This window comes from Anser cygnoides, chromosome 11 (assembly GCF_040182565.1).
Source record: "Anser cygnoides isolate HZ-2024a breed goose chromosome 11, Taihu_goose_T2T_genome, whole genome shotgun sequence".
Lineage (NCBI taxonomy): Eukaryota > Metazoa > Chordata > Aves > Anseriformes > Anatidae > Anser > Anser cygnoides.
The window spans coordinates 2,853,863-2,866,983 of NC_089883.1; the positions used below are offsets into that span (position 1 = coordinate 2,853,863).

At 42.2% G+C, this 13,121-nt stretch overlaps 1 protein-coding gene across 1 annotated transcript; it reads left to right on the forward strand.

Moving 5' to 3' along the window:
• The first annotated feature begins 1,863 nt into the window (after positions 1-1,863).
• INTS14 (integrator complex subunit 14) lies at positions 1,864-13,088 on the forward strand. The gene is made up of 12 exons (XM_048076288.2): positions 1,864-1,995; positions 2,475-2,741; positions 4,264-4,371; positions 6,214-6,369; positions 6,821-6,939; positions 7,359-7,501; positions 8,450-8,542; positions 10,119-10,263; positions 10,486-10,619; positions 10,725-10,843; positions 11,198-11,263; positions 12,214-13,088. The coding sequence occupies exons 2-12, from the start codon at positions 2,520-2,522 to the stop codon at positions 12,463-12,465; spliced, it is 1,557 nt and encodes a 518-aa protein (XP_047932245.1). The 5' UTR covers positions 1,864-1,995; positions 2,475-2,519; the 3' UTR covers positions 12,466-13,088.
• The last annotated feature ends 33 nt before the right edge of the window (positions 13,089-13,121 follow it).

Consider the following 13,121-nt stretch of genomic DNA (forward strand, 5'->3'; position numbering starts at 1 on the left):
TGCAAAAAGTACATGAACATGCATATGGCAGAACTGAATAATGCAATACTTACCACAAATTGCACATTAACAGAGAATAACCCTTGCTAATAAAAATAAAAGAGTGAAAAGAAAGACACACAGGGAACAGAAGACATGTGAACACATCCCCCTATTTAAATGCTCAGTTTTACTCCTCTCTGGAATAGGCTGCTTAAAAGACCTTTTGCAAGAACTATAACCAAAGCTAGGATGAACTGTTATGAGCTCTCCAGCCTTTCAGCAATACCTGACCATCAGCCCCTTTTTTTCCTCTAGTTTTGTAACTTCAGCACTTCTTTTCCAGAGAATATCATGTCTTACAAGTCAGCTCCTGATCAGCTCCTTTCTCACTGGTTGGACTGTCTCAGTCAAAAGAGATCTCAAGCAATCATGCAAACCTCCACAGCTTACCTTACAAAGATGCTGTCCAAAAGGATGAGAAATACCAGTGGTTGAACGTAGTGCTGGAAACTTCTTTGATACTTAACAGCCGTTTGGGAGATGCTGGTGCAGAGAGAGGCAGATGAAAATGATCCCATTTTCACTATGCCTCTGCAACGGAGTTCTAATACAAGAGAGGGTCAGTTGTGAAGGACATATTACTGAAGGAATAGCCAATCCAGTTTAATACCTGCAACCCTAAGAAGATTATACAGTATTGTATAGATTTGGGTCTATCTCTGAAGCCAATACCTTTGTCTGCTACTACAGATTATTCTCAGTATGAGGGCAGGAGATTTCCATTAAAAACTACAATATAAAAGCACCAACTCTGAGACACCTACTATCAGCTATGGAAGAGAGCAGTCCATTTCTGGGGTAAATCACCTTGCTTCTCCGTGTGGTGCAGTGGTCACTTCAACTCACTTCAACAGAGGAACTAGAAGATTCTGAATTGATAACTTTAAAATAAACTGTTGTTTGAATGGAAGTGGTAAACTCAAGCTTCGCAGCCGAGCTCACCGACACCCCTCGTCCTTACTCCCGTGTTTACTGAGGTGAGAGAAGGAGGTCCCTCAGCCAACTGGGATGCTTTTTCGTAACCTGTTCTCGATGAACAGCTGTCTTTGTTGATCATTGCAGTACTTTTCCAGAGTACTGGCATTAAATTAGATTGCTTCAGCTTTACTGATAATACTGTTTTTCCAGTTGCGTAAGATGCAGGTGAGAATGATGCAGGTCGGCCATTTTATGTGTATCAGAAATCAGGCGCCTTACTGGGCTCCTGGTGTCCACTTTCCTATGGCTATTAGTTTTCCCGTGGTTATTTTCTCCTCTGACGCACTTCTGTAAGGAGGAATTAATGTTTATTGGAAAATTCTTCTTGAGTTCAGGCTTTTCCCTTTCTCAAATAGCCTCTCTGTCCTGTTGGGTTTTGCATACGCTCATGGGCCTTCCCCAGACAACAGCAAGAAAAACCTCTCGGTCAGCACACTTTTTTTTTTTATTTTATTTTATTTTTTTTTTTGGATACGAGTGTGCTTCCACACAGAAGAGGAGCCTGAGTTCTTCCTCAGACCAAGCTGCAAAAAGCTCAACCAGGCACCAAGGCCTTATTATTCGGTACCTCAAATACCTCACACTTTGTTCTATGCGCTGAATTAATTCCCCTGTTTTCTGAGCGGGGCTGGTAACATTTTAAACAATGCTGTACGCTCTGCACCGCAGAAATACCACACAGCTGAAGGCTGTTGGCTGAAATCAACAGTTTGAGGGTTTTTGAGGTCCCGGGCTCGGCATGTGGAGAGGTGGGGTGGGGGCTGAGACCCCAACCGGGCGCTGCCCGGCCGCTTCTGAGGGGGCTGTGGGGCCGGTATCTGTGGGGAGCGGGCTCGGAGGGCTGTGGGGAGCGTCCCCGTCCCCGTCCCCGTCCTCTCCGGCAGCCCCGGCCCAGCCCGGCCCCTTCCAGCCGCGGCCTCGTCGTTCCGGGGACCGCTTTGTGCGGCGGACCCATGGCGGCCGGGCGGGCTGGGGGTGAGCGCGGGGCGAGCCTCCGTTCCCCCTTCCCCGGGCACCTCCACCACCACCTCCTCCACCTCCAGCACCACCGGGGCCGCAGGGATGGGAATCCACGAACCCCCCCGAGTCGTCCCCGGGGGGAGCGGGGAAGGCTCCGTGGGGAGGGAGTGCTGAGGAGGGGGCTGCCCTCTCTGGGGTCCCCGGGCTTCTCGGGGGGTCCCTGCCGCTCCTCTGCCCGCCGAGGTTCGGCCTAGGCCAGGCACGCTGCTGTCAGGCATTCCCAGCCACCCAGGAGCAGATCCTGCGCTTTTGGTTCATTTTCTGCCATAATCTGTGCTAAAACCCCTGTTTTGGGCATAAAACTTCATCGTGGCTTCCCCTTCTGCAGAGGGCAAGGGCTGGTGTGGGGTGAGCCTCGCAGGGTCAGGGCAAGACGTGTTGCCCCATAGCTGTTGTTTAATAATTGTTTGTGGCCTTTTTTTTCCGTCATGTAGTGGATCTCCGTTCTCTGCCGTGGTAGCTGAGAGGAGCAGCTCATCATGCCGACGGTGGTGGTGATGGACGTGTCGCTCTCCATGACACGGCCGGTGTCGGTGGAGGGCTCTGAGGAGTACCAGCGGAAACACCTGGCGGTCCACGGCCTGACCATGCTCTTCGAGCACATGGCGACCAACTACAAGCTGGAGTTCACGGCCTTGGTGGTGTTTTCGTCGCTCTGGGAGCTGATGGTGCCATTTACAAGAGATTACAACACGCTGCAGGTAGGGTGCGTGAAACCCCAATTCAGTCAAGTTGTCAATATTTAAAAAAAAAAAAAAAGTTGTGTGATTTCATATTGTTCAGTACACAGGATCTTAAATAAAGCATTTTATCCTTATTTTAAAGATAGGTGAAATCAATGCGTGTGAAATGTTTCGCTACTTAACAAATCATACCTTTGCAGGTGACCTCTGAAGCATTGTTAATTAAGTTAAAAGTAGGGATGGAGAAAACCAAGAAGAAAGGGCTGAAGGTTTTGTGACATACTTTTTTCTGTAGTTGTTGATTTACTCTTGATAAATGATGCAGCAGACACGAGCATTTAGAAAGGTTTTGAGTCCAGTGATTTGGTAGAGAGAAGATGTTTCTAACAGTGCATAACAGTTGAAACAGGGTGAGAATGAGAACAAAGGGATTTTAGGCCTTGCAGATGTGTTGGGAAGTGGAGAGACCATGGAAAAGACAGAGTCTGAGAGAGAAATTTGATGTGAATACTGTAAGGCACTGGAAGTTTCAGTCCAAAAAAATTGTAAATGTGTAGCTGGTTGTCATATATACTATTAAGAAGGAATGATACGTCACTGTCATAGGTCACCGTGTATTTATTAGGTTTTCAGTTGTGCAACAGATTTTACAAGATACTCTCTGTTAGGTTTTTATTTTACCATTTGAATGCCAGTACATTCTCTTTGGATAATTTTTCCCTCCTCTGGGAACTTCTGAAAGCCAAGAATTCAAGCAAGCTCCCCTAGCATGTTAGTTTTACAGCTGCACCCTTCTTACTATGCGGTGTTAAGTGTGAAGTTTTCATTTTAAGAAGAAAAGCTGGTTTACGGTTATAGAAACAGGATATGAGTTTTGGATTCTGTTACTCTCTGCTGAAGTGTTTTCATGAGACGAGCTCCTTGTAGCCTACTTTCTGAATCTGTGAGAAGTTTGAGTTATTCTGACACCTGGAGGGCGGGAGGATTTTCTAAGCTAAATTCCATTGAGCTGCATTGTGAGGCCACTAAACCTGGGGCTCTGAAGTGTCACGTCTTCATGGTCTTTTCAGTGGGCCTATGTGCAGGAAAGAAATACGACTCACTTTGAGCAATGAGGTGGTGGTTTGCAGTATGTTTGGAGCTCTTTGGCTGGAATGTTCAGGAATGCAAAAGGTTGTTATTGCTCATATATTACAGAGTGGAATTGGAAATTAATACTTCAAGTGAGACATTGATTCAGTTTTTACTTTTCCTGTTTTTTCTTTGAGACGTGATTTTTTTTTTTCTCCCAAAGTTACTAGATAGTAGAGTTCCTTCAAAGCCAGCTATTGTAGTTGTCTCATGATACTGTTCACAATTTCTTCTCTCTCTTTTTAATCTGTGCAGGTCGTATGTTAGCATATAGCCTGTTGTATTGTGTTGCAATGCAGTTGTGTTACAAAGCAAACATACTGGCTTGCCACAGAACTGCGAATATTTTTTCTGTGTTTGCTGGTAGTGATATTTCACCCAGCAATAACCGTGGTGTTTGTTTTTACAGGAAGCTCTAAGTAACATGGATGATTACGACAAAACCTGTTTAGAGTCAGCACTGCTTGGGGTTTGCAATATTGTTCAGCAAGAATGGGGTGCAGCAATTCCTTGCCAGGTATGTTTGATTTTTCACTGTTCACAGGATATAGCATATCCTTAATACTCCCTGTAAGTTGCAGAAGGAAATGTAAATATAATGTGAAGACTTTGAATACTCACGGGCATTCTGGTACTAGAGGAAGATGAAGAATTAGTATTTTAGATATATCTGGGATATGAACAGAAAGTAGTATTTATTAGAACATCAAGAAGTGAAAAACTAGACAGTTCTTTCCACTACAACACCACATCGGAAAGAAAAGTGTTCTGCGTATCAGTGATGTTCCCTTTACACACCTGTAAGCTGTAAAATCTGTCTCAGAGATACTCTTTTGAAGACTTGGCATTTGATCTGGATGTGGTGTTCTTTCCCAGGACCCTTGGTCAGTTTGGAAGGAGTATAGTCACACCTACAGTAACCTTTCTGCTCTGGTACCTGATGGTTTCCAGGGCTTCTAACAGTTCCAGGTCTCAGACGACAGCACAGAGTACAGCTGAGTGTGTTTTGATCTGTCTTCTCTCCCTAGTGAGTCATTCAGCGTGCATCTGCTCGCACACTCCATCCAGCCTTTGCAGCTCTCAGCCTTCTGAATTTGCTGTCTCTTACGGCAGAGTCTGCTTTTAGCCCTCAATTTTCTGAGATACTAAGAGCCTGTTGCTCTTTGGGTTAGGATATAAATTCAGTAATTTTGCACCTCAGTGAGCTAGGAACATCTCACAAGCAATATTCCTTTAGGAGAAAGAGGATAGAAGTTGATTGTCTAGACAATGCTTCGTAATCTAACCAGGATAAAAGGCACCATGGAAAAGTAGTTATTCAACACAAAGAACTAGAAAGATGTAAAAGCCAAGCATAGATTAGATCTCAACAATTTTTTCTCTCATTTGTGTCATGATTTGCTGTACTGGAACTTCAGGTTATTGGGTGATGAAAGGCAGCGGGGAATGTACTGTGCAGAATTTTGTAATAGTAAAAAGCATTGCTGCTGAGCAACGGTTCAGATGGTTAGTGGGGAGATTGAGGATTAAGAGAGAGTAAAAATCTGGCTGTAACAGATGCCCGCTGAGTTCCAGTTGGATTTGATTTTCCCTACCTCTCAGCCAAAAAATAATGCCTGGTGTAGCTGTGCAGCATTGAAAGAGCAGTTATTTTACTCCTCTGGAAATGACTGGGTCTCAGCTGTGTGTGTAGAATTCCATTATTCAAGGTAACCTATTAGGGCAGATTGCTACAAGAAGTGACAGTGGACTTGCAATTAAATGGAAAAATGTCTATTTTAGCCTTCATAGTTCTGCTGCAAAGTGTGAGCATACTGCAGCTGTATTTGTTAGCAAAGAATTACAGTCATTAATACTACCTTTTTATGGCTTCTGTGGCCTGTAGTGGAACTTGGGTTGCCTTCCAGCTTCTGCAAAGAAATGATCATAGTTGGCCTTTATCTTCCATCTGAAGGTAAACCTGAAGTTCCCAAATCCACTAGCAGCAGACTGCTTTTTTGGCTGTGTAATCACGGTAGTTCTAGTGTACATTTAAAACTGGCTATGTTCCTGCACAGCACGGTGTGTTTTTAGAATTCAATTTTCAGTGCAACTGCCTAATTGCAATGAAACGTATATTTATCATGCACGTAATTTAATTGCAGTGGTTAAACCTATCATTTCTCATTTATGTGCCTGCTTCTGGAAACTTTACTCACGATTCTTTAGTCAGCTCAGCGGAGGAAATGCCCACGTGGACAGGGCTTTTCAGAATAGAAGCTCATGCTGCTAGGAAGACTCCTGAAATGTATGTAGTTGTCCTCCACAGGTAGAAACACGTCTCTATTTGGAAATGCTAATCTATCCTCTCTCGTTCAAGGTTGTTCTCGTCACTGATGGCTGCTTGGGGATCGGCAGAGGCTCCCTACGACACTCACTAGCTACTCACAACCAGAGGAGTGAAAGCAACCGATTTCCACTGCCTTTCCCATTCCCGTCCAAGTTGTATGTCATGTGCATGGCAAATCTTGAAGAGGTGATGCCTTTAACATATGCTTTTTTTCATCGTTACACTGGATAATTATTATTCTTATCTGATCTAATGATCATGTCAGCACAAAACGCAGTGCTTAAAAATTAAATCGTCTTGAAGGAGCTAGAAACTTAGAATTACGAATAAAACACTAATATTTAAGGTATTCCGGTGGTCTTAAAGACTGAGAACTTCTGTGATTATTGGTTGCTTTTTGAAGCAGAACCTAATATGAAAAAGCAACGTATTTTATGTTTCTGGGTCAAATACTGCATTTGCTATAATATAAATGCAACATAAGGAGTACGTTTTCTGGGAGAAAAAGAATATTGGTTTATGCAGAAAGAAGTAAGATAAAATTTTACTGTGTTGCGTATATTTTCTGAAAACACACTGGTTAAGAAAAACATAGTAAAAAAGCTTAACAAAAACATTTCACTTTATGCTTGTACAGCTTCAGAGCACAGATTCCTTGGACTGCCTGGAACGGCTCATAGATTTAAACAATGGGGAAGGGCAAATTTTTACCATTGATGGACCACTTTGCCTGAAGAATGTCCAGTCTATGTTTGGGTTAGTAGACTTTTAGATAATACGCTTTTGGGAAGGTTTCCAGTTAGTATCTGTAAAGGAAAACAAACGTAACAAAGATCTGATGATATGGGGTGTTGTTTTTTTTCTTTTAGCGTATGATCTTGTTAACTAAATTTTAATCTTGACCTTTGTTGTTCAGGGTCAGTATTTATTTTAATCATTCTGTAACCAAACCATAAAATCTGTTATGATTGGCAGGTACAAGTTACTATTTTCCAGATGACTTGTTAATTTGCCATCAATATGATAATGTGCTGCTTTGTCTCATAATTTGGCAATGCCAGAACTGACTGTAGTCACACACACAAGTTTTGGGAGCTTAGTTAGCATGCTTTAGACAAACTATTTTCATTTGATATGTATTATTTTTTCCTTAATGCTAACTGATCTTGTTCTAGAAAGCTAATAGACCTGGCTTACACACCATTCCATGCTGTTCTCAAGTGTGGCCACTTAACATCTGATGTGCAAGTATTTCCCAGACCAGAACCTTTCATTATAGATGAGGAAATAGACCCTATTCCTAAAGCAATTAATACAGGTAACGTTTTTTTTTTATTGCTTTTTACTTAAGTCTGTTTGATTTCTACCTTTTCACTACCATCTCTTTTCCTGTACAGTTACTGTTGCACCCACTTTCTGTTTGTGAAGATCAATCACTGATTATGTAATTTCTTGGTATATATGGCTCCAGGGGACGAAAACCTCATCCTGTTTCAGACATGTGTACCTGGTGAAAGGGCTGGAGTAGAGCAGAGGCACTTTTAAAACTTAGCAAGCCAATTTCTAGGGATAGGGACTGTGGAAGAGAGCCACAGGCTGCTTTCCACAAATACCTTCATAAGATTAACAGAGGATTAAAGTAGTGTGTTGGAGAAGGGGCTGTATTTTTATATTAAAGTTGCCATTATCAGAAAGACCCCTTGTTCTCAGATGAGACAAACTAACATCTTTCTGGAGGCCTCTTCAGGGAGTCCACTAGGAGTAAAGTTGGGAAGAGTTGGTGAGACAGACGCTTTATAAATCTCACCATGTACTTGCACTGTCCTTATTGTTTGTCATCCTAGCATTTCTCACCAATACTGGCTTATTTTTAAAAACAATTTTGCAAAGAAAACCTTTCTCAGGTTTCCCGTTACTGGACGCTGCACCCAGGAACGGCAGGTAGTCTGTAGCTAGTCCATGCCTGTGACTTGTGAATGGGTAGGTACACACCCCTTGGAGAGAACACACTGAGCTTCACTGCTGTGTTTCAAGAGTGAAGTTTCAATTGTAGCATCAAAATTGCTCACATATTCATGTACGTATGAATGTTTGTCATATTAACACCTAGAGACCTCAGTCAAGGTTAGGATTCGGTTGTGCTACCTTAGTCACCACTTCAGAAACAGCAGTGTAAGAAGTGGTGATGTTAAACTGACTGAATACATTCTATTTCTAATTTTTCTAATTTTTTCTAATTAGACTTAAACCTGTTTTCTCCCCACAGATCTAGAAATTGTTGGGTTTGTAGATATAGCTGACATTTCTAGCCCTCCTGTCTTATCCAGACACTTGGTGCTGCCTATTGCACTTAACAGAGGTAAGCAAATTGTCTTGCAGCAAAAACTGCTTTAAGCTTCCCCTGTAATGGCCATTGTGGTTTCAATTAGAAGCAAAAGTTTCACGCGTTATCAAAGCGCCAAATGTTTCTAAGGACACGTTTTCATGGTTACATTAAAATTAAAACCTTGGACACAAGCTCTGCCTTTTTTTTTTGAATAGTGTGCTCTTCAGACAATTCACATGCACACAAAGAGGTGAATTAGTAGAGGGATCAGTGTCCTTATACCGTCATTATTAACAGAGCATACTGAACTAAAAACTACAAATAGTTATGGGTCATGAAGTAAGTGGTGCAAGATGAAGACTTAATGCCTGTTTCTAATTGCTTCTTGGAATGATTTGTTGTGAAAAATCTGATCTTAATAACAAAAAGGTTGCTTAGTAGTGCTCGAGCATTAATTACTACTCACTGGGTCCAAGTGTATATGTATCTTGTGTAGGCTGCAATGGTTAAGCATATCACTGACTTGGAGCTACTTGCCTGTATCAGTGTGTGCTAAGAAAGGTTTCCCATGTCCTTTTGTCATGGCCTTGGAGTGGAGTAAAAAGAAAGTGAGATTTCTCCTGGTAAAGAAGAATGAGAGCACCAGATGTGCTTTCATCTCTTTTAGTGCTCTTAGCCTGCTAGGCCTTTCACCTTAGAAGATGTTAAGAGTTAAATCACAGCTGTATTCCAGCTGCTAAAACATTTCAAATTTCTCATAATTACCACAAATTGCATAGGAGAGGTGGACTTGAAATTCAGGATACTGTAGTTTCAGAAGCAGCTGTGTTATCCATTGCCAGACTCTTGGTACTTTTGGATTTCCATTCTCATTTCTTCGAAGCTGAGGTTTTGTTTGCAGGGTTATTTATGAACGTTGTGAAGTTTCGGGAATAGAATGCAATAGAATAATTATGTAACTTTATAGATTTTTATAACATTTGTCCCAACAGTTAACAGCTGTTTATTCTATAAAAGTATTAATTAAAGGCTGGCTTGTCCAACATGCCTGTTTTGATTCAGTCTCATCCAGCTGCAGCAGAGGAATTTGCCAGTCCCTGCCATTTCTATCAGCCTTTTATTGCTCTTTTACCTGGAATTACATGCCCTCCCCTCGGTTTGCTTGCATGCTGGGAATGAGTTGGGTAACTTGAACAAATAAAAAAGTGAGTCTTTGTTAACCCAACTCGTTTTGACTGACACAAGCTAGGGAGCGATTATACAGAGAGGCCTGTGAGTGGATCAGAGGAGACCTCTGACCAGGTAGCTGTAAGGTTAGAAAGCGGTAGTCTTTTCAGTCTTTGCTGCTGTGAGAAGTACTGGTGGTTGTGTTCAGAAAGTCTAATAGTAAAATACCATCAGTTCTCACAATAGCATGGGTGTGGGGAGAACAAGAGCCTTTCTTAAGAAAGGAAAACACGCAAGCATTTAAAAAGTAGCTTCATAGAATTGTGCTCTGTGTTGAAGATGCTTTATGGCAGAAGATACAGGGTGGTAAGCATCATGAAAATAGAACTTGTGAGACTGAATTTATTTTTATGTCATCTCTTTGTTTGCTTTCCTTCCTCAGAAGGTGATGAGGTGGGACCTGGGATCACAGACGACACCGAAGATGAGAATTCAGCTAATCAGATTGCTGGGAAAATCCCCAACTTCTGTGTTTTGTTACATGGGAGCCTGAAAGTGGAAGGCATGGTGGCTGTCGTCCAGTTGGGGTATGGAGCTGGATGTCTGCCTGAAGAATCTCTCTTACTCTGCTCATTTATGCTTTACTCTGTAAAGAATTCTCCATTACTCGGTAAAGCCATGGATTTTTAACAGTAGATATCTTTCTGCCAGTATAAATTACAAATACACACGTGGAAGGGAGACAAATTCTGGGTTAAGAGGGATATAAAGCTTTTTTTTCAGCCTTTGGGAATTGTTCTCTTCAATAGGCCAGAGTGGTATGGAATGCTCTATTCACAAGCTGATAGCAAGAAGAAATCGAACCTCATGATGTCACTCTTTGAACCTGGTCCCGAACCCCTTCCGTGGCTAGGGAAGATGGCACAGCTTGGACCTATTTCAGGTACTGGTTACACTCGTTTGAATAACTCTTGCGCATTCAGTATTTTCTTGTGTGAATGACCTGGGCAGATATTAATCACTAAGTCTTTTTCCTTTTTTCTTCCAGATGCAAAAGAAAATCCATATGGAGATGATGACAATAAGAGCCCTTTTCCCTTGCAACCCAAGAACAAGCGCAGTTATGCACAGAATGTTACTGTATGGATTAAACCAAGTGGCCTCCAGGTAACGATACGGGTTTTGGATTTGGTGCTTTACTATGAACAGCAGTAGCTATCTAAGCAGCAAATTGCAGTCTGTGTGTTGTCCATTTAATGTAATTGCTTTGTGTTTTTTTTATAAACTCTTTAAAATGTCATGATTAAAACGCAATCAGAAAGCTTATGCTGTTTAATGAAAGCCGCATCTCCAGTGTAGCATCTGGCTTAGTTTATTGGATTTAGTATAATTACCGTTTATGTTTCAGCCTTTGTGAGCTGCAGTCTTGTCAATGGTCAGGATTATTTATCAATATAGTTGGGGATTTTTTTCTGCAGCTTCCCCAACAGCTGCCAAGAATATTTTATTTGTTTTCTGCAGACTGATGTACAGAAGATCTTGAGAAATGCAAGGAAACTCCCTGAAAAAACTCAAACCTTCTATAAGGTGAGTAATGTTACAGGTCTGCCCGAATTTGATCTGTAGCGATAGTGGTGCATCTGACAGAGGAGCACATGCTGTCTGTGTCTGTGGGATCTTCTATGCTGGGATAGTAGGGCTCTGCAGACACACACAGTGTTCTGTAAAGAGTCATCGTGGGTCCATTTTACAGATTAGTGAAGGTTAGACAAGGGAGTCTGGTTTTCTGACATCGTATTATTCTCTGTCGGGGTGATGCAGACATACCATGTTTACAGGTGCTCCTCAGGATCCCTGCTGCTTTGATGGTGAACTTGTATGCAGATCTTACGCTATTGTCCAGGCAGAAATAGACCGAGGGAGCAGAGAGGAATAAGAGCACATATGTCATTCTGAATCTCAAAGTATCTCCTATGTTTTTTCTGCACGTGAAGCAGAAAAACACAAAATTCCAGGCACTCCTGGCCACATCGTAACAGTCTGTAATCTAGACTGTAGCTGGAAGTAATTGTTGGTCCTCTTGTAAGGGAAATACTGAAGCAGTTTATTATTGTAGCCCCAGAGACTTGAAGAATGAATACGCTGACTAAATGCACACAAGCACTCATCACAGTTTACGGTGAAGAAAAATCAATACGCTTTGCTGGACGCTGTGGTTAGAGGCAGCAGTCAGTGAAGCCCAGCCTGGAAGCCACTCCCAGCTGGGACACACGGGGAACAGGCAGGCACAATAGCTGAATGCACAGAAGGGTGAAGGAAGAAGTAAAGTGTTTCTAAGAAGGGATGAAGGGAAAACCAGCTATTTAGCTGTGCCACTATAACCCTCAGCCCTGAAACATTTTCATGTCATGAGCAGCTGGGCAGTTGCCAGCAGCTCTACTGATTACTCAGGTTATTTTCCTTACAGTGAATAAGCTTGCCTTTAAAAAAAAAAAAAATAAAGGGTCACAGTAGCTTTGAATTTTTGTTTTTTGCAGGAACTTAACCGTTTACGAAAGGCAGCTCTGGCCTTTGGCTTTTTGGACCTCTTGAAAGGTGTGGCAGACATGCTGGAGCGGGAGTGCACCCTGCTTCCTGACACAGCTCATCCTGATGCAGCGTTTCAGCTCACGCATGCTGCTCAGCAGCTTAAAGTGGCAAGTACTGGGGCTTCTGAATACGCTGCCTATGATCATAACATTGCTCCACTGCAGACAGACTTTCCCAGTACCGGCACTGAAAGAATGTGAAGTCTCCGATTTGGGAACTTCTACAGATTAAGACTCAAAGTGTTCAAATTTTCTTGTCCTGTTTACTTTTTTAGGGCCTCTTTAATTACAGGTTGGAGAACTTCTGTTCAAACAGGGGCCCTTTATTTGCATCAATGCTTTCTTAAGTGTAGTTAGTCTGTGGTGGCTTCAGTCAGGCCTGGAAACTAGAACGTGTCCCAAGGTTGGTCACTGTATTGGATGATGGGTGGAAATTACTTAGTACATGCGAGGAGAGAAAGAAAATGCCATCACAGGCCTCACTCCTTGTGGCTTTTGGCCTCCTAAGACTCCCAAGAATGTGGTTACTAGATAACTGAAATCACTGGCAAAAGTGTCCTAAAAGGCAGCTACTATTATTTTATACATGGATTTGATCAGTCCAAAGAAAACGTGTGAGAATCACTCTGCAAATTCAGATACAGAGCTAATTTCAGGGTGTTCTCACTGATCAGGTGCCCACCGTGAAAGCTAGCCTGTACTGCAGTAACAAACATTATCACTGGCACTGCAGTGCTGATACTTGTGAAAGTAACTTAATCTTTTGAGACAAATTTTTTTATTTGTGTAATATTAATAAAGAGTAATTCTTCAGGAAAACTTAAGTTGGTTTTGTTCCATTTTCATAGCAACCTCAC